The sequence below is a fragment of the Rutilus rutilus genome (genome assembly GCF_951802725.1).
Source record: "Rutilus rutilus genome assembly, chromosome: 9".
Classification (NCBI taxonomy): Eukaryota; Metazoa; Chordata; class Actinopteri; order Cypriniformes; family Leuciscidae; genus Rutilus; species Rutilus rutilus.
In genome coordinates, this window is record NC_140223.1 from 20656728 (window position 1) to 20678618 (window position 21891).

Below are 21891 nucleotides of genomic sequence, written 5' to 3' on the forward strand. Positions count from 1 at the left end.
TTTTTTCCTCCTAAACCTTAATTTAAACTTTAGTCCCTCAGTGAGTTTTGGGTTTGGGCATTTATACATAAATGAAGCTTCTCTGAAAAAAAAAAAAAAAAGGATCAGGAGAGACAGAGAAAATGAGGAGAGGAGAGAAAAAAAAACAGAGAAAAAGCACAGTTTGTCTCCTGGGTGCCCTTCTTGCCATCCCATTTCCTATGCATCTGGTCTGTGTTTGTGCGCAAGAGAAGAGGGGGGAAAGAGGGAGGTAGGGCCGTCTGGGGCCGATTAATAACCAGTGATTTATAGGAACTTTTATAGAATAATACAATAAAAATGTGTGTGTACGTGGTGTGTGTGTGTATGTGAGTTCAACTGTGCGTGTGTGTGTGTGTGTGTGTGTGTGCGCGTGCGCACGTGAGAAAGAGGCAGCAAGCACACAATGGTTTTCTAATTCTGGGGAATCAAAAACAAATTATCGAGAAAAAAACAGACCCAGATCAGGGTAAATTGGGCACAGATGGACAAAGGGAGGCAGGAAATCAAGAGAGGGAGAGAGAACACAAGACTGAGTGAGGGAAAGAGAAAGACGTGTTTAAGAGGAGGACAGTGGAGTACCACAGAGCAGGGATGTGATGGAGAGGATAAAGAGGAGGTGGGAGAGGATAAGGAGGAGGTGAGAGAAAGGACAAGGGCACAGTGGGGAGAAGAGGAAGAAGAGAGAGGGACTGTGGGAGGAGAGAGATCAGGGTTCCCATGCCCTGTGAAGAGGAAATGGGCTTCAGAGGGGCCAGATTGCATGTGTGAATGAAGGAGGGTGTAAGGGTGACTTGACAGTACAACTTTAAAAATATATATATAATAGAGTTGTGAAGGAAATTACTGGGTCCGATAATATTTCACAGCATTTGATGAACAATGTCTCAACCATTTTTAAAGTATGTTATAAGCATGCATTGTGTAGAATGAAACAGGATATACTATACCTGCCATGTTGACATTGATGTGACCATTGTGAGTGGTTGCCAGGAAGTTGCTATTTGGATGCAAAAGTCTTTTGTTGTAGAGTGTTATAGAGGTTAACAGTACTTAAGCTTGCTAAGGTGTTCTGGGTCGTTGCAAGGGCAATGCTATGTGATTGTTAGGGTATTCTGGGTAGTAATAGGGAATTGCTATGCGGCTGGTGTTCTACATCTTCAAGGAGTTTTTAAGCATGTTGCTATGTTTTTTCTAAGGGGAAGACCCTTGTAATTGTGCAGCAACATGCTAAAAAACACTGGGAGTTTGCTAATGCGATGCTATGGATTTGCCTTCTTAGTGTTTTTCAGCATATTTTTCAGTCGCTAGTGAGCTGCTATGCAGTTGCTACGGTTTTCTACAACTTCAAAGTATTTTTCAGCATGTTCTGAGCGGTTGCAAGGGTGTTGCACGTTAGCTGCTTACTGGCCCAAGCAACAAAAAAAGTGTCACTGATATTCTGGTTCTTAAGCTTGGTTTTATGTTCCACCAGAACATAAACAATAGCACACTTCAAGTCGCATGATTTGAGGTATCATTAATATCCACTGTACAAAAAAGTGGGATAAATTACACACAAAAGTTCAAAACTTATAGTTAGGGATTGTGAAATGCTCAGTAACAAGAACCTATACAATATGAAATGTATTTTACATTCATTTTATTACGCTTAATGTGGCATGATCTGATCAACTGTCATTCTCTCATCTTTTACAACATATGACACTCAAAGTCTGTAAGAACCTGTTAAACTTGAGTGGTGTTCATGAGGGGTGGGTTTGGTTAAGGGAAAACACTGACAACCAATTAGAGCGGCTGAGCTATGAGAGGTTTAGGGCTCTGGATTCTGGGAAAGGAGAGGCAGGTACAGCTGCAACACGAGAGGAAGTGCTGCTTGTGTCCTGTCAAGCAGGAGGTTAACTCCAGCCCATATGAGCCCACAGAGTGCCTGTGATAAGCAAATAGCAATATGAATGACTTCCTGTGATGAGGGCCTGGACTGTGGCATCTGTCAGAGAGGATCTGCCGCCTTTGTATACGGAGCGCAGACCACCGCAGCCCCCTCAGCGCACATTCACACGCACACTCACAGCCCTACCCCGAAACTCCCTGATGACACTGATCTGAATAACATGCATTAGATCTCACAGAGCTGGCCCCTGGGCACTGCCACCCACATAAACAGTCCTGCTGTCTCCCAGCATGCTTCACTCCCACAGTCAGGAGGAGAGGAGGGGGGCAGGGGCGTTGATATTGGCAGCAGCTCTGTAATGGCCCCACACTGGAAACTTCATCAGTGAATCATACTCAGCTCCACTGTGCACAAAGAGAAAGGACAGCAATGAACTTCCTCCCTATCTCTCTTTCACACACACTCACAATCTGGTGTCCTTTGCATCAAAGTTCGCACTTAAAAAAAAGAAAAAAAAACTTACGGGGGAAAAAAGTTCTGCCACAACAAAAAAATACCCCTGCTTACTCACTCTAGTACTCTCAAGTTCTCTCTTTCTCACACTCTGATATTCTCAACTGTAAGAAGAGGCCCAGTGAAAGCTGAATGCTGACACAATGAAAACGATCACGTCTGAAGATGGGAACCAATGCAGCATGTATGAACGGAAAGCACCCCCCCCCCCCCCCCCCCCCCCCCCAGAAAAAACAACACTCCTAAATGTCACTTGCTGATGTGAAAGTTAAAGGGATTATTCACCCAAAAATGGTCATTCTGTTATCATTTACTCACCCTCATGTTGTTTCCAATCTGTCTCTATTTTCAATGTAATGAAAGTGAATGGGGACTTGAGGTGTAAAGCTCAAAAAAAAACAAAAACAAAAAAAACCCCAAAAGATTCATAAAAGTGTTTCACCTGATCCATGCACTTTTTTCCCCAAGTCTTTTGAATCTGAAGTCATACAATAGGTTTGTGTTAGAACAAATTAACTTGACATCCACTCAAGCTATCCTTGTCAAATTCATGAACAATCGTTCTTTTGAATTGGACGTTTCCAAAGTATCAGTTTATGCGGTTCACAAAACCTGAATGATTCATTTATGATTTTGACTGACCTGGTTCTTGAGTTCAACTCACCGATATAAGGATTCAGTCACGTAGTTTAACTGTTCACTGGAAAAAATGCAGTTAAATTTCAGTCTGGTCGGTTTTTTTTTTTTTTTTTTTTTGCTCGGAAAGTGTAAAAAGACATGAGTAAAAAAAGACATAATATATTTTTTTAATTCCTCTAAGACAATCAGCATTAACCAAAATAGTGACAAATATTTCAGAGAAGATCTTGGAGATAAAAGTTAAACCGTGCCCAAATGTTGCACAGGGCACAACATCGCTACACGCTTCCTGCTACGCTATAAATACAAATGTGAGCTGAGCAGTTTTCTCACGGTTGTATTCTGAGCTGAGTGTTTACAGTACAAGCTAAGCTGCAAACGTGTGTGTATATGTGTGAGTGGCTGGAGACAGGTAGCTGGGTGCTGTGTGGTACGTGTTTAAAGACGGGCGCGTACGTGCCGACCTGCCCGTGTTAAAGTGTGTGAGCCTGCTGGTGCGGTTGGCCCGATACGTGTGTGACCGCAGTACATCATACGACTCTGAGAGAGAGAGAGAGAGAGAGAAAAAGAAAAAGAAAGAGAGAAAGAGCGAAAACAGCATCACAGGATTTGGCGTGTGGCGCACAATTCAGCGTGGGTACAACAGGCAGCCCAGAAACCCACACACAGGTTTCACTTCTGCCTGCTGTGGCAGCAAGTTCACACTCCAAACACCGGGTGAAAAGTTCACACGGAGGTCATGGCACAGCCACGCAAAAACACAGACAACTAGAAAGTGTCACACTCAGATAGAAACCTTATTTGACACATAACAAATGTAAAAAATGCACATATACACACATAAATTTCACATTAAGTGAAGTTCTGGCATAGCCTTAAAATGAACTTGACTGGCTGGAAGTGAACTGAATTGTGGGCCTGCTTAGTCATAGGGAAAAGGGACTTCCAGTGTAAATGAGTGGTAACAGAAGCCATCGGTTATAAGAGAGCGATAAGACGTGGCATTTTCTGTATTTAATGTGTATGTGTAGGATTTAAGGAGAATTTCAAAAAGAAAAAACAAAAAACAACCACTTTGGTGGGCCAGAAAGGAAAAGGTCCATATCAAGCATCTACCATTTAAATGTTATTGCTGTGTGTGTCAGAGCGGCGCTCAGAGCGAGAGCAGCAGAAGGCAGCTGGGTTTGAGGGTGAGGGGGGTTGAGTCTTTCTCATGGCCTCTCGGCCCGTGCTGGCCTTTAATTCAGTCATGCTATTGGTCGGAGGAGCTCTGTGACACAGTCACCACCACGCACCCGAGACAGCAGCCACACAGGCGTTCAGGCACGCTGGAGGAGAGAGAGAGAGAGAGAGAGAGAGAGAGAGAGAGAGAGAGAGAGCGAGAGCGAGATGTTGAGTGTCAGTGTACGGTGTTAAATGAAAGTGTCAGAAACTCATGCGCCAGTGACTTAGCCAACCAGTAGAGCGCTGAAGCATGGAGGTCCGTGGTGAAGACAGACACAGTGCCAGGCTGTTCTGCTAAAGGAAGAGTCTGCCCTCTGCTGGTGGAGACCAAACCTGCAGCACTAATACAAGGATGAACCAAAAACAAAAACAAAAACAAAAACAGTTTCGAGCTCATTCACACATCAAATGTGTGTTTTTTTACGTAATCTCACGTGACTTGACCTCAGCATCACAATAAAAAAGTTGCATATTATATAGTTGTAATGACCTGAAAGCTAGGAATTTGAAAGGCTGTGGTTCTGCAAGGGCCAGATTTATCAACTGATATTTGGCCATTATGAAAATATTGCATCGGTTGATATCAGTGCCAGCTTGACCTGTTAACAAAAATGCCAGCTTCAAAATCTACCATCTACTATCTTCTAAAGATTATAATCATTTCCTGTTTTACAAAAAAGTAAAATGACATAATAAACACAGCAAAAGGGTCCTTGCACCGTCTGCACTTGGACCCTAATTTCAGACATAAATTCATAACATTTTGTGTACATTTCATTTAATATCACTCAAAGCACACTAATGCTATATTACACATGGAGTTATTAGGGCAGTTGAGTTGAAAATGTACACAGGTATGCTCTTATTTTTACGATGCTTTTTATGAAATTTTTATTCCTGATTTATTGGCTTTATTTACAGGACATTATACAGAGTAAACAGGAAAGAAGGTGTGGCTATCCTCATGGGATACACTCTCAGAAAATAAAGTACATAATTGTACCTTTAGGGGTACAATGGCTTGTCACTGGGGCTGTACCCTCAAGCGTACAATATTGTACCTTAACCTTTAAAAGAAACGGCACATATAAGTACCTTTTAATGCTTTTTGACCCTCAAAAAGGTATATATATGTACCTTGAGGTCCAATAATAAGCCCTATGGGGTACGTTAGTGTAGATTGTACCTTAGGGGACAGAAATGGACTCCTACTGTACCCCTATTTCTGACAGTGTAGCAAGCATTTTCTGCTTTTTAAAATAGTAATATTCATTTAATTAATTAAATAAATCAACTATTCATAACTTTTCATTTAAATTCATAACATTTTGTGTACATTTAATTTTATATCACTAATTATTACTGTACTGTACTAAATTAGTTGGTCAATATCACAAAATTAACCCCACAAGGTATCGTATCACCCTACAGGGTTTATTTTATTTGAATGACCGTCTGACTGTACATTATCCCGCTTACCAAATACAGCAATAAATGGACTTGAATTATTGATTTGAGTTTGCTAAGAACCAATAAACTGTAAGAACCAAAATAAAAACAAACAAAATAAATGGTCAATACAGTATGCTAAATATTTGATCAAAGAATGGGATGATCATACTCAAATGCATGTATAGTAAACATCTCAGCATTGGCTACTCTGGCATCAATCCATAAAAAAAAAAAAAAAAAAAAAACTGACTTTACTTTGATTGTAAATAAAACAATACCACAACAAGTATCTGTTAAAATCACTTTTTAACACTTAACACTTAAACACTTAAATATTATAAACAACCCCAAAAAAAAACTACATTTGTCCATTAAAAAACAAAAAACAAACAAGACCAACAAGTACAAATATAGAACTGTAATAGCAAAAGGTGAAAAAAGAGTCCCAGTTCATTTCTCAATCCTATTCTCCCTCTATCTACTCTATAAGCAACTGTCATGTAAATAAAGCCAAAACAAATACATAAAAATGTAAAGCGTCATAAAAATAAAAATATGGTACGTTAATAAATCGCCCTAATAGCTAAAATGAAGCATAAGTATGCTTCTCAGTAGTATATATCGTGAGTCTGATGAAAGGAAGCAGAGTCTCTGGGTGCTGTTTGAGCTCCGTTTAACGATCGGACCACCCTCATGATCCTCATCAGTGTCATGCTTGCTTTATATAAACCAGAGAGAAGAAGTAGGCACTGAACCCTTGCCAAAAACTTTGAAGCTTTACAAGACAGTAGTCAGGTACCCTGGCGATCCTGAAATGACTAATAGCAGCCACAGCGAATGTGGTCCTCACATATAAATACAGGTTTTTAATGGCTGTGACCCAGAACAGATGATTACAGTACGGTAAGTGTTCTGGCTGGGTACAGTAGCACCTACTCATCAGTCATAAATCACCACAAGTACTAACAAAGAGATAAGAGTGTTTCTCCATATTATACACACATAAGTAGGCTGTATACATAAGCCCTTTGTTAATAACGAACTCCAGGTTGTTTATCAAACGAATCACCTGCTAATTCCTGTAATGGGATTCCTGCAGCCCAACAAAACTATATGTAGGCCTACTTTTAAATATATGTTGTCACATGAACAACCAGTAAAAAGTATGACATCAGTCTCATAAACTAAAGTTACACAACATTACAGTCAGTAACGGTTCCCGGTTCATTTCGAATCAGACATAACTGAAAATGACTCCCGGTTCAGTGTGGGAGTCAGTAGTAAGCTGTGTGAATTGAGCCCGATCTCATGAAAGTATGCATCAAAAGCACAAATTTATGTTTGGCCTGCAATTTATACGCAGAAATGACTTTTTATGTGCATATGATATGCAGTGTTCGCGTACATATAATACACACTTTATGGTGTGTAATACACACTTAACCCACAACTCTAATCCTACCCAAGGGGTTAACAGTATGTATCATATGCACGCAAAAAGTAATTTCTGCATATAAATAGCACGATAAATACTATAGATACGCAGTACTAGGAGATCGTGCCGCCCAGTTCAGAGGCTGCATCCTTCAAAGGCCGCGATGGTCGGACGGAAAGTTGTTAAATGGGACGGTCTAGCCTACGGAGGATTGTTCTTGTCACCTAGCAACTGTGACAGCTGCCGTTGATGAGCCAGTACTGGTTTGTACTAGCCTGACTATAGCCGCTTTCCGACCGGAGGAACCTTTTCACAGTTCCTAGAACTATTGTCTAAAGTACTCGGATGTCGGCGTGTTCGCACCGCAGAAACTAGGAACGATTTTAGTTCTAGGAACTCCATTTGGAGGAACTAATTTAGGTCCTACTTCAAAGTAGGGTCTAAACCAGCACTATAGGAACTACCCGTGACGTTAGTGTACGCTGACTGAATGCACGCGGAGCACCAGCACCCGTTTTTAAAACAGCTAGAATGTAAACACACAGATTATAGCCTATATATTTACTCCAGAAACTAACTATACAAACATGGAAAACAGTGATAGATGGGCCTCTAAACCTTTATGCTGAAGAGAAAATCCAACGCAACTTTGAGGGGACCAAGCCAAACATGATTATGTTTATCTGCCCAGCTAGCAACACTGGACATCAACCACACGGCATAGGCTAATAACTTTTTTTTAATATACTGTCTACTTTCTATAACAGTTCTATCTAATAACATATTAAACAGTACTGTTAGACAGATTGCTAACTAATAAACACAGAGAATGCGAGCATTGTTTGCTCTGGCGTTCTCAGCGCCGCCAAAATAAAGGTCCGTCGCGCCGTCAAAATAAAAGTCACTGTGCTTGCGTCACTCCCTTACCCCTCCTACCAGTTCCTATGGCCGCTTGGCCAGTGCGAACGCAAACAGCAAAACTGAGTTTGGGGGAGAGTAGTTCTTAGAACTGTTTAGAAGTGGACAGTTCCTAGAACTAAGTTCCTGTAACTACTTGGTCGGAAAGCGGCTTATGTCAGACTTCCTACTTCCGCTCAATTTCATTTCGCTTCTGTATTCAGTCTGAGAAAGCGTAATAGCTTTCCGTTTTCTCAGGCCTGAAAACAGCCGGCCAATCAACGAACAGAGGGCGGGCTGAGAGCCGTGACGTAGACACTGATTGGACCGTGGATGTGTAGATTTACTTCACATAATCTGCAAAAGTCGTTCACAGCCATGTTCAGTCCGGTATTTCGCTCGATGGTTTTGTTTTCGCATCATACATGTGTTTACAGTGGAAGTTAGATGCGGCTGAGCATGCACATAACACACGCCATAACCAAACGTTATGTGATTGGCTTACGGGAACCAATGATTTTAAACTTCCGACAAGCATGCTAACAAATGAGTGCACTAGCAGCACTACCCAAATCAAACCAGAGTCGTAAAGCTCAAGCTGTCGCCAATTTCTCTCAAAAAATCCTGTCGTCACTGCCGCGAAATGAATTCTGGGGTAGGCAAGGCCACGAAGGATCCGTTGTATCTTTCACTGCACGGGAAACGAAGGCCGCATTTGGAGGCCGCATTTGATGAGTCTTTGAATTGGGACAGCCTTCGCTTCGCCGCCGTGACACAATCGGCCTTTGAATGCGCCGTTCGAAGGATGCAGTCTCTGAATTGGGACGCAGCTGTTAGACAATAACCGATGTGGAAGATTTGACTGAGCAAGCCGACTCAAACGGCAAACTCGAAGAGGTGTCCTGAATTCTTTTTACTGACTAGTAAAAAGAACCGATTCATAAGAATCATCTGCTTATGATTTGGACATTTTTTAATGCATTTACGACCATTTTAGTAGCAATCTTTTTTTTTTGAGAAGCGTCTGATAACCAAAAGCATACAAGTAATTTGATCCCCCCCAGCAGAGCTCAGAGCCTATTACAATGGTGAGAAAAGGACGGCCGCTACACAATACACTGGTTCCGTCTAAATGGTCTGAATGAAGCACATACGAACGCAAGCACGTCATCCCACAGCCCTTTCTAAGAAAATGTACTCAACATAGCTGAGGACACCACACACCTCAAAAAGCATAGCGGCTTTGTTCTACCAGAACCTTTCCCACACGGGGGCTGCGTGTGTGTAAGTGCGTGCGCTCGTGTGTGCGCATGTTGCAAGCGCTGACGAGCAGCGGTAACCACGGCAACAGAGTGATGATAACTCCCTGCCCACCGATACCCATCTCTCTTTCTTTCATCTCTAGCAGTTGGAGTGAGTCATGATGATGCATTCACTGTTTCCTGTGCAGAAACTCTCACTGACCTCCACTCAGACTTTCTTTACCTGTGTCTGTTAAATATGGTATCTTATTTTTGTCTTTTTGAGCACTGGGTAAAAAAAAACCAACAACAACCTAAAAACCCAAACTATTTGATCTAGATATAAATTCTTTAAAATTCCAAGATCGATCTTTAACTCTATGCTTATTTTCTGTGGCTGAATGATTTGTATTTGCCAATTTAGAATTTCCTGTCCTACATCATTTCATTCGAATGAACTACATAGTTTGGGCCATGCTTTTTTTTTTTTTTTTTAACTAATCTTTTCATAATGTAGGCTGCCTAGTAGGTGTTTATGCACAAGATTCTACAGCACCACAGAATTCATGGAGTTGTGAATGTGAGGGCAGAGGCTGTATTGAATGTGATGCAATAAAAAATGTGCCACAAAATAATGGCAAACGTCTTTCTATTGAGTTGTCCTTGTGGGTTGCACGTGAACAAAATCCCTTTAAGGCAAGTCAGTGACCATTTTTGAAACGCTTCTCGGGCAAATATTTCAGGCATTCAAGTACAGCTCCTATCTCTCTGAATGGAAAAACATCAACTTATCCAAAGCTGTTCACCAAGCTTATGAATAAATTTCATATTTGAAATCACCAAATAAATCTGACAACACCTGTCTTATAAATTTAGATTCTAAATGCTCAAATCATGACAAAAAACGACTTTCAGGCTGGATCAGCCAATGTGCATGTGCAGTCCTAAGTGCGCGTTTCAGAACATTGAGCTTCTAACGTAAGCCGAAGTGACGTGATGACTTTACCAATTGGCCAATGGCTCTTTTATTTCAAAGACGGGACTTATTCTGACATTTTGCACGTTGCACTTTTTCTCGAGTGCGCCATCTTTCAACATATAAAGTTTTTGACACAAAAACATACAGCATGACCGGTATAGTTCGATTCACAAACAAAATGACTTTATGAGCTGGTTCTTTTTAGTGAACACTGATTTGAAACCCTACATTGTATAGTTTACAGCATTAACAGAAAGATAGGCCTACATTAACAGACATTTCTTACATATGTAAGGCAAAATGGATATTATGAAATATACTGTAGCTACCAAAAAAAAAATCACAATCGAAATCGAATTGAGAGATTGTAAACGTAATAAAATCGGGCATCTCTAAACATAGCTACCCAAATGAATCAGAATCAAATTGAAAGCCTGTGAATCGTATTAGAATGGGGAAATCTGTAACAATACCAGCCCTTAAAGACTGAACAATTTGTTTAATTGAAGTTGGCATACTGTAATGCTACAGTTATCATGGTTACAAACAGCAATGTGACATTGCACATGAAAACATCCACATGATTGAAAGTCTTTTTTTTTTTCAGGATGAAATATCTACAAGTATGTGTTGTTGCCGAATACTGGATTTGAGGGGTGAGAACATCTCTATTTGCACCGGTGTGTGAATTTTCAGGTCCTTATTCTGAGGGAAGACTGTGGTGGAAAATAACATCGGGGAGGCCCCAGCAGACAGTGTGACAGGAAGACAAAGACAAGGTCAGACAAACAAAGTCACACTGGAGGAGGTGTGAGACAGGGCTACAATATTTTATTTAGATTACTCATTAGGGTTGGGAATCGTGAACCAGTTTTATTTTAGAACCATTTCCAAATTTCCACAAACAGTGGATCTGGATTCGATAAGTCGCACATTCCGATTCCGCTCCAAAGCACTCACACAAAAAGCTGCCTCTCATATAGTGCGCCAATACTCAATTTTCTCTTTCGAGTCTTCTTGTGCTAAAACAGGCAAATCACACAATATTATGTCAAAATATCCTTGTAAACAGTCAGCTTTGTCTTAAGTGAATGTAAACAGTTGAGAAAAAAAACGCATGTGTAACAGTATATTGGATCTGTGCATTAGGTCTTAATAAACCAGCTGCCGTCTCTGTCATTAATGTTAATGCAATGCTAATTTGATTTAAATTTCAGTAATTTGTTCAGTTTTTATGTATTTATTTGTGCTATTGCCAGTTTGTTTATTGTATTACTAACTGCTTACTTGAAATTTGAAATTTATGGTAGTTAATCTAGTTGTTTTTGCAGTGGTATTTTTTTGTTAAAACCAGGCAAAAGTTCCTCAAAAGTGTTCTTTAGGTGATTTTTGTTCATGGTATTCAGCTGCAACAGAATGGTTTGCAAAAAGACAGAATAAATATGTTGGATATCTAAATGTTTGACTTAATTTTTATTTTAAAAACTGGAAATCAATAAGAATCGGAATTGCTATAATTCAAACAATACCCAACCCTATTACTCGTGTTCTATTCTGTACAGTGGCCTCAGAATGAAGGATCCAGGCCTCATCCACCTAACAGGGCTCTTCAAACTCTCTCCAAACCCTTCTGAGAGATGAGATATATACAGTTTAGTATAAAACTGAGCATTAAGCCTGTTCTAATGTATAATAACCTGCATGTGTGGCCATATTAGTGTATTCCTATTAAAATAGTAATTATTGATGTAGAGTCATAGTTTACTTTTAACTGAACATTAGCGTTTTTAGCTTTGTTTGAAGTTACCTCAAAAGTGTATTTTTGGTTCATTCGATATTATTATTGTTATTATTATCTTTTTAAACTAATGATTTTAGTTAAACAAAAAAGTGAATCATTTGGAATTTCTTAAAAAAGATTATGTAGATTATTTCACAAAAAAATAGTCCAAGAACAATAATTAGCAGACCTATTTAACACATTTCTTCATCATTTAACATAACATTCTCGTAACATTCCCACCGTGGTGAGTTTTGCACAGACAAATACCACATACATTTTCACGGGAAAATGTAAAAAATGTATTTGTGAAAATGTATTTAATCTACTATTCTAGTACATTCAAAGCACTGTTCTCGTCTCATTAAAGCTGTTGCTTTAATAATGGAAATTTGGCAATTTATATAACTGAACATCGAGAAAGATCACTGGATTTACACTAATGCATATTCAAAGACATGTACTGCTGGAACACTGTACAGTATATAGTAAAAATATAAAATATAATAAATGCTTAGAAAAGATAACACTTTGAACAAACTCAACCACTCAGAGACTGCCTGTGTGACACTTTCAAGTAAACATGAGTTATCATGGGTTATCACAAGATAAGATCACACACTCTGATTTGAGCAAAACAACCAGCCACACTTCTCAGTTGCTTCAAATACAGGGACAGATAGTGGACCATGACGTCCATTAGCGGTGACTGAGATACCGGTTCATTTTTGCTTATAATACACTGCACAAGAGCTTTGCAGAACTCTGCCGTTTTTCAAATGTCACACATATAAACGAAGCTTTATACAGAATAAGCAATGAGCAAGTGCAACTGCACTTTGAACCATTCTATAACATCATGAACTTCAGAACATCAGACGAACTATTTTAACGTTTTGGTTCAAAGTTTCATAAGAATCTGTACAATTTCAGTCGTACATTTTTGTACAATTAAATTACGCCCCAGACGGTTAGGTTTAGGGCTGGACCTTCATGCTTATATTTTCCCCCTAAAAATCATGTTTCCGTATTAATGAATTTCATACAAATGCATACAAAACCACCACCTCAAAAAAGAGTTGCATTTTCTCATGAGATCGGGGTGTACACAGACATAGAAGAGGAACTGATATTCATAAGCATTATGAAGAACGTTTCTTCATACATGGATATCACTGAGTGTCTGTGATCCTGTTGTTTAGCTCTTTAGTCAAGGTGTCGTCAGTAATATTGCATCATAGTGGCAAACACAGATGTGCCAATCTGCCATTTACACACAAACACACACACGCACGTCGCACACACAATAATTTGCATGCTCTCTCCCTCACACCCAGACAATACTACTCAATTAAGTGAGAATGCAGCTTAAAATAATTCAATTATAATTATTAAGTCTGGATTCGTTAAACATTACAATTATAAAACATGGCCACATAAAGCAAGAAAAAATTCCTGAACTGTTCAAAACTACAATTACTCTGTAAACAAATCTTTTTGTACACGAAAATTGTATTTAAAGACCCATTAATTGCTTTAATAAAATTTTGCATTATCTATTCGATATAACAAAGTGTGTTATATAATGTGAAAATTCATTTTTAGAATAATATTGTGAAAATGTAACTGGAAATTTTAAACCATGATTAATGGAAATCTTTCATCAGGGCTAAGTATTTTATTTAAACTCAGACTAGATTAAATCAATAATTAAATCCTTATTGTTATTGTTATTATAATTTATTTTTAATAGTAGCCTAAATAATTTCATATTCTAACATAACTGTACATTTCAGCTGCAGTTCCTGTTTTTAAAAAATATATTTTTTTTAAGAAATAGATTAAGTCAATTTACACTATAGTGGAAAGTCACAAGGAATATACAAATACATTGAAATAATGTTAATAATTAATAATTCAATAATTGAATAACACTGACTCAAACCATCAACAATCTGTTGAGTGATTTATTTTTCTGTGAACATACCATAAAAGTCTGTGTGCTTGAATAAAGCTGATTTAATCATTTGATATGCAATGAAAATCATATTTTAGAAGACTATTTTAAACTCTAAAATGGCCTGCTATTTTGTTTCTTGTAAACTGCAACCATATCTCTTCAACCAAGTCATAATTTCAATCATTCAGATGTGGAAACAAAGAGGCAGAGCGAGTTAATTATATACAAATGACACTTATTTTCTTGAAAGATATGATTAGCGCTGTGCCTGCTCCAAAACGTTCCTCTCCAGAGCCGAGATAGGACACATGAAAAGAGCGGCACTGCCTCTTTTAGATCATATCATTTGGCTCTATGCGTAATATATTTTCTTAAAGAGTGCCGTGACATTTACTGCAGGAAGGAGGCCTTCCAAAGGTTTGAGGGCATGGCAGAGAGTGTGAGAGGGAATTGGTATACGCCGCCCTGGGACCGTGAACTTTTTTTTCGCTTTCACAAGACGTAAAGGGTTACACAGAGAAAAACATTCTGTTTGAAGACTATGGCCAAGTTATTAATGCATTAATCACCCTTTCAAAGCAAAGAAAACATTTAACTTTATTACATGTGATGACTAAGGAAATGGAGTTTGGTTTCATAAGTAACGTGTCATTAAAATGGTCATCTTAATATTTCTTAAACTGATGAAACAAACTGCATTCAAGTATATAAAATGTCTTTAGTGCGAGACTAGTCGTGCTACATGGCTAATTCAGGTGATCACAACAGACGATCAAAAGAAACTGTTTATTGTTGGTATAGCGACTGTTAAAACTCTGATAATGGCAAATGCCTTCCTCTGCCTACAGCTGAAAGGACAAGGATATTTCGACATACAATACAGCAAACCGCAGATCTCACACAACAAGCTTCTACATCCCCTAAACCAGAGGTTTTAGTTCAATGTGGCGAGAAGAACTAGAGACAAATAGGAACAATCAACTGGGTAGATGTCTGAAATAAGGTGATGCGTGCATAAAATATGCTTCCCTGAATATTTTTAGCCCAGCGCATTTTGCATGAGAAATATCTTTTGTAACCAAAATCAGGTTAATTCTGTCCAGCAGCAACTGGTAAGCGGAAGCAGGAGGAACAGAGAGAGTTAGTGAAATCTGTGTGGCCTTTTTTGTAATTACGGTCTGTGCTCACCAGTTTCATCAGCTGGCAGCTGGAGCATTTTCAGTTCACTTTAGTCACAAAATTATATTGGCAAAATGGCATTTAAACGCACTCAAAAGAGAAGGGTACGTGGATTTGCTGTGCAAATTCTTCAGAATTCACTTTTGAAGTGCCCTCCTTCGTAAAGGAGTAATGTTTTCATATATGAGTCAAAATAAGGGGTAATAATAAAGTGGTGCAGGTATGACATCACTTCGGTAGTTCGCATCACACTGGTTTCCTCAACAAAATCCAACAGGATTTTTCCATAGGCTTTTGGATTATGGCAAAAAAAAAAAAAAAGCTCTGTAATCAACAAAAGTTTATACATCAAGATAATTTTCACAGCCTAAATGCAGTCACCAGAAGTAATAAGCAAAAGGTTAGGCTATAAACGAACTACTCTATGGTCCCACGACTTCAGCGTCACCATCACTAAGCTTCCGACAACTTTCAGTTTTTTCATTGTTTAGTCTCTTTTTTGGACTAAACCGCTCAATTCATATGGATTAGTTTTATGACCTCTTTATGAACTTTTTGAAGTGTCAAAGTGGTAGTTGCATAGACTGTCAATGGAAGGACAGAAAGCTCTCAGATTTCATCAAAAAGATCTTAATTTGTGTTTCCGAAGATGAATGAAAGTTTTACGGGTTTGGAACAATATATTGAGGGTGAGTAATTGATGACATCATTTTCATTTTTAAGTGAACTATCCCTTTAAATGAGTGATCTTGACATGAGTCCCTCTAATCGATCCAATTTGACTCTCATATACTGATGTCATATATTAATATAAACTTGACAGGGGATTTTTTTAAAATGTAGTTTGATCATCTGATCTTCTGGTATTTGATCATCTGATCTTCTGGCAATTATCAAAGTTTGATAAAATGTTGTTTAATTTTCCAATAAATTACAAATTTTTACACGATTTGTTACATTTAAAATTTTGACTCAAATATCGATATCTATATTATATTACAAATACAGCGACCAATTATACAATTGAAAATGTAAGAATCTCTTTGTACTAGAAAAACAAATAGCTTTTGTTATAAATATATACAGTACAAAGACAAAGTTTGTCTGAACGGGGCTCCAGACTACAACTAAAATGGCTGCAAATGTGACAAAAATATTTAAATTCATAATGCAGTGTCTGCGTACTGTAACAATGTACACAGCACAAACAAATGACTCTTTATTTTTACACTTGGCTCAAAATAAACGTCAACAATTTCCAAATCAGCTAGACAAATTGAAGCAGAAAAGCAATTTGCTAATTGCTTAGCTACTCTGAACATGTGAGATGAATATGTGTTCAAATACATTTTGGAGTCAATATATGTGTGTTTACGGTCTTGCTTAGAGGACATTTCACAATCAGTAAACATGAGTGATCACATCAGCTGAGAAAGGTCGAGGGGTTAAGTGAAGGCACAGAGTCTAAACATGCCGTGGATGAACTGAAACTTGTTAAGGCGATCAAACCACAGAAGGAAGCTGCGATAGGTCACAACCTCAGGGTCAGCTGAGCCGCACTGTGTGTATGACTGAAAAATGTATCAGAAACCCCCACCCTGCATGATGTGCTTGTGTGGCTTCCCTCTTACTTTTGGTTCCTTGTCTACAGGGGAAGCGGGAAAGTGCCAGGGTGCAAAGTTTTACGAGCTGGTCTCGACCGAACTCACCACATTCCCACCGTCCTTCAGCCGAGGGACGTGACTCTAGCCATGCCAGAGCTGCAGCCAAACCACAGCTCACTTAAGGTCACACACAAAAACTCACATGCTTTTTTTTTTCCACTCGTGCATTTATCTGGTATTTTGATCGACGTGTGTTGCGAGTCTCTACTTTCATTATCAGCTTTCTGATGGTTAACAATAACTCAACAAATCGAGTGAATAGCTTAGTTTATCATACAATACAAAAACAATTAACATGCAGATGGAACCACTTTTGCAATAATTGGTCAAATTGTGCAATAAACTAATATTACACAATAATGTCACTGCATTTAACTTTGTCGGGTGGTGGTGCCAATCTGGCAAATGTGGTCTGGTTCATTGCCACATCTGCCAAAAAATTCAAAGAAACACCATAAAAGTATCATAAAGGTAGTCCATAAAAATGGTGAGCTATAATATTCCAAGTCTTCTGAAGTCATGTAATACTTTTGTGTGAGATGAGGAAAAGTAAATAAATAAATTTAAGATGCTATTCACATTTAAAGAAAAAGTGCAATCTAGTGCACTAGTCATTTGAACTACTTAAATTAGGCTTTGGTGTTTTTTGTCCCTTTTTGTAAATTGTTACTCCAAAAAAAAAAAAAAACCTATCCTTGTACAGAAAGGAGCAGTGTAAATATTCTTCAATTTCTAAGTAACAGCATATGGTTTTAGAACAGCATGAGGGGGTGTAAATGATGACAGAACTTTCATTTTGGGTGAACTACCCCTTTAAACCGAGCAGCATTCTCTCAGGGGTCTATCAGAAGGTGGGCATCTGCTGAATCATAAACACTCAAGCATGAATGCTGACCCCTGCTGCATCATTAATGTACCCCCACAGTATGACTCAGATGATGCTGTTAATAAGCTGTTGGGTCTCAACGGCCAAGACTGTTCACTTCTTTCACAGGACCAATCCCACGCTTGGATCTCTCACCTTACAACGCCTGCAGAACTGCGACCCAGTGGCTCAGACTCAACGAAACCAACCTGAGCCTGCTCAACTTCCGGAACTGCCAACGTCAGTCCACCTACTCCAGCCAAAAGAAAATGACAATAATGTTGGAAAAATGTGACCCTCAAATAGCTGGAATCACATTAGTATGACCAAGGCCAAGCTATGATTTTCTCAGCCAACTCCAGACTCCAGATTTATGAGAGTGGACATGAGGAATGTTTGCGGCTGTGCATGCATGATCTACACACAATTAGTGGTGACTAATATAAGCTTGCAAATTATTATACATGTAGATCAATATCAGCTTTGCTGAGGCCAATATCTAAAACAGATCATCTGGATCTGATCAGTATGAGATTGGCCATGGATTGGACATGCTCCAATGATGTGTTGGCATATGCTCCCAGAGTTGTAACAATGAGTTCTTTGAGGTGTGACTGTCAGCCAATGGAAGTTTAGACCATCATATTATTATAATATCTCTGCAATGTAATTCCTATTTCAATTAATATTCCCCCTGTACTACCCCGTGATTTACAGGGTCTCCAAGGGCAGACGTATTCATTTTCATCAAATTTATTAACAAACATTTATCCCACTTGCCTCTGTGGTAGCCAAGTGTGCAGTTAGCACTCTTCGCGTCCACTTTTTTCCACAGGTGTAAAAATGATGATAGGTTTAGAAAGCTGTGTTGATGCTGTAGGACACTTGGCCCACGAGTTGAAGTAAAACTCCACTGTCGCAGACAATAACTCGAATAACTAAGGAACAAAAAAATTAAAACAGAGAAAAGAAACTCTCATAGACCCGTTAATGTCTCAAAAAGGACTTCCTTATCGTTTTCCCGCGCTTACAGTGCCATCTCGTGGCGCAGAACGTCATTACTAGTGTAACACTTGCACCAAGAACTGTTACGCAACAAAAGAAAAACATAATTTGACTAATTGGCTTTGTGTTATGGCTAGTTAAGTCAACATTATTAAATACTAGTGGACCGATTAAAAAAGTTATTCTTGTTTAGTAATAACAATGTATTGGTAACACTTTACAATAAGGTTCATTAGTTAGCATTAGTTAATGTAACTAACATGAACTAACCACGAGCAATCCATTTGTTACTGTACAGCAGCTGTTCATTGTTAGTTCATGTTAGTTCACAGTGCATTAACTAATGTTAATAAGATTTAAATAAAGTAGCCTATTAGTAAATGTTGAAATTAACATGAACAAAGATTAATAAATGCTGTATACGTGCAGTTCATTATTAGTTCATGTTAACTTATGTAATTAACTAATGTTAACTAACGATCCTTATTGTAAAGTGTTACCAATGTATTTTTATTTAAAACGCAACAGGTCTGTGCAAATAGCCTACCGTTATAGAATACCCTACACACATAATTATTAATTATTAATTAATTGCCTTATCATCTTTCAGTAGACGACTGACTTTGGGCACACTGCAGTAAAAATAAATATAATTGACATTAGTATAAAAAAATACATGGATGGAAAGATGATAAGATGCTTTGAACGTCACATTTTAGCATCTAATGCTCAGAAATAGAAACGTTCCGTCATTATGTCACGTTTTGTTCTAAAGCATAAATTACTCACAGTCATATAGCCTACATGTGTATTTTGAAGTCTGTGTGTGTGTGGTCCTATGTGTGGAAAAGGCTTAATCATGCTAAGTGATGTTTTTTTGAAAATGTAAAAATCCAAAACGTTTTCTAGATGGGTTGCCTATAGGTTTAGGGGTAGGGTTGGGGTTTGTAATATAGCTTGTACAGTAGGCCTATATAAAAAGCATTATGTCTATGGAAAGTCCCCATGAAATATGGAAAACCAAATGTGTGTGTGTGTGTGTGTGTGCCCACTTTTCGAGACAAATTTGTAGGTAAAATAGGTTAGCCTATATATTTAATAGCTATAAAGAAAAACAATAGAAGTCTATGGAATGTCTTTTTTTTATTTTATTAAATAAAGGTGTATAAAAATGGACTAGGTCTAAGACAAGTCAAATTTCAAATTTGTCAAGTGCGTAAACACATACTTTAGCAATTTGGTATAGCAATCTACATTTTAAACAAAACAGTGGCTTCAAAATTCATTTTTTAGATATGACTGTAATTTATGTGAACAATTTTTTTTCAAGTAGGCTAACAGGCCTTGTTTTACAGGCCAACATTTTACATAAAAGGTATATAAATTGAAATTATAAGGAAATAGGAAATTCGCAGAGGAACCCAAAAATAACAATTCTCTTCCAGGTTTAGGACTACAAAGCGGATAGGTTTATTCCAGTAAAGTTTTGACAGGTCAACAATTATCCCATTTCAGTGAAACAAAATAGGTCTAAATCCATTATTTCAGGGACTGCAGGGCAGCCTATTGTAAATAAGCCTATTTGTATCTGATTGCGGCATAGATCTTACCTGGACATGCAAGTCTTCATATCACTGTCCTTGGTTTTTCCTCTGGATTTCTTGACAATCACTGCTGGCGAGAGAGTGTGAGCACTTGTCAACATAACAGCATGGACAATCTCATTCCAGACGCCTGTGTGTGTGTGTTTTTAGAGCACCTAAAATTTCTTGCAACACCCAAACAAGAGTCTACTAATGCCCCCGGGAAACTGCCAAGCCATCCTCGATTGTCCCTTAGGACACATTTTCTTTAAAAAAAAAATAAAAAAATAAAAAAAATAAAAATGACAGGAATGATTCTTTACTGAATTACTTTTGCCATAGTAATTGGGTTTTACGATAATTCAAAAAAGTATTTAAAAGCAGTAAAAAACACATTAATCCTTAGTATTGATCAAAAATCAGTTGTTCTTATTCCTACATGTCAAAACACATTTCGCCTTATTTCATCAACACAACAGCACAGAGAGAGAGATCATTTTTGAAACCAAATACGCGACAAAAGGAAAAAAAAAATCTCAGTCTTTCTCCATCTTTGCTCAGGTTAAACATGGAGATAATACAACGATGTGTAGAGTGTTTGTGATGGAGGAAGGAAAGGGGATGAGTCACTCCTGTGAGTCATTAGTTCTGTGGGGACAGCAGCAGCAGCAGCAGCACAATCAGTGTGTGTGTGTGTGTGTGTGTGTGTGTGTTTTAGAGGGGGAGAGAGAAATTTAAGATGCAGGGATGCACCACTGATCAGGGACCTAAATAGACTTCCTGATTTTAGACAGCAAAAAGTGTTTGGGACAAACATTATGTGATTTCCATATGTTATATGTCAAATTCATTTATGATTTGGAACAAGCAATTAGTAAATCAGGATGTTTTAATTAAAACTGTGATAATAAATCAGGATGAGAAATCCGGACCCATATAAAATAACACAGTGTGGCAATAAAAATGAATTCTGGAGAAACTTGAAAGATGTAAAGCTCTCATCCATAATTCAGTCACGACTGTGAATTAGATATGAAATCGAGGGAATTAGATTTAGAGCAACATAAAACATTTGTGGAGTGACAAAAAGTCAACAAGTGGAGGGTAGACAAAGACCCTAACACACCAGCCCATGTGGGTTTTCATGCTATGGCCATGTACTTCTTATTTGGAGAATTGATATGCCATAAAAAGGCAGAAGTAGGAATCAAACAAGCACTGGTCCATCTTCCCTGCCTACGTAAGAAAACGTTTGTTCCAGCACATTCATGACTCACAAACCTGCTGCTGCATTCAGAGACCTCAGCACACGTAAACCCACAACGCACCAGCATTTCTAACCAATAGAAATATCGCACAATTAAGTGACGCAACTGACAACTGCTTAAAAATCAGTTAAAATAAATCTATTCAATATTATTTGTGTGAAGTTGTCTTGTGAATTTTACGCTATCTATCTATCTGAAGAATGTAATCTTAATGAATGAGAGCTTTACAATTTTTAAGTTTATTCAGAACACACACACACACACACACACACACACACACACAATATGTAGTGTA

General features: G+C 38.2%; 1 protein-coding gene across 2 annotated transcripts in view; it reads right to left on the reverse strand.

The window, feature by feature from the left end:
- The window catches only part of LOC311297521 (uncharacterized protein), a 58287-nt gene extending 37485 nt beyond the window's left edge, over positions 1 to 20802 (reverse strand). Inside the window, exons 1-4 of one of the 2 annotated variants that reach the window (XM_084419855.1) lie at positions 20356 to 20802; positions 18521 to 18678; positions 17897 to 17990; positions 1774 to 2316 (exon numbers count right to left, since the gene is read on the reverse strand). In XM_084419855.1, the coding sequence (XP_084275981.1) occupies positions 2220 to 2316; positions 17897 to 17990; positions 18521 to 18678; positions 20356 to 20450 (444 nt within the window). In that variant the 5' untranslated portion in view covers positions 20451 to 20802 and the 3' untranslated portion in view covers positions 1774 to 2219. Of the gene's footprint in view, positions 1 to 1773; positions 2317 to 17896; positions 17991 to 18520; positions 18809 to 20355 lie in introns of those variants that run through there. The other variant, XR_014628819.1, reaches the window with a different exon arrangement.
- Positions 20803 to 21891: the final 1089 nt, after the last annotated feature.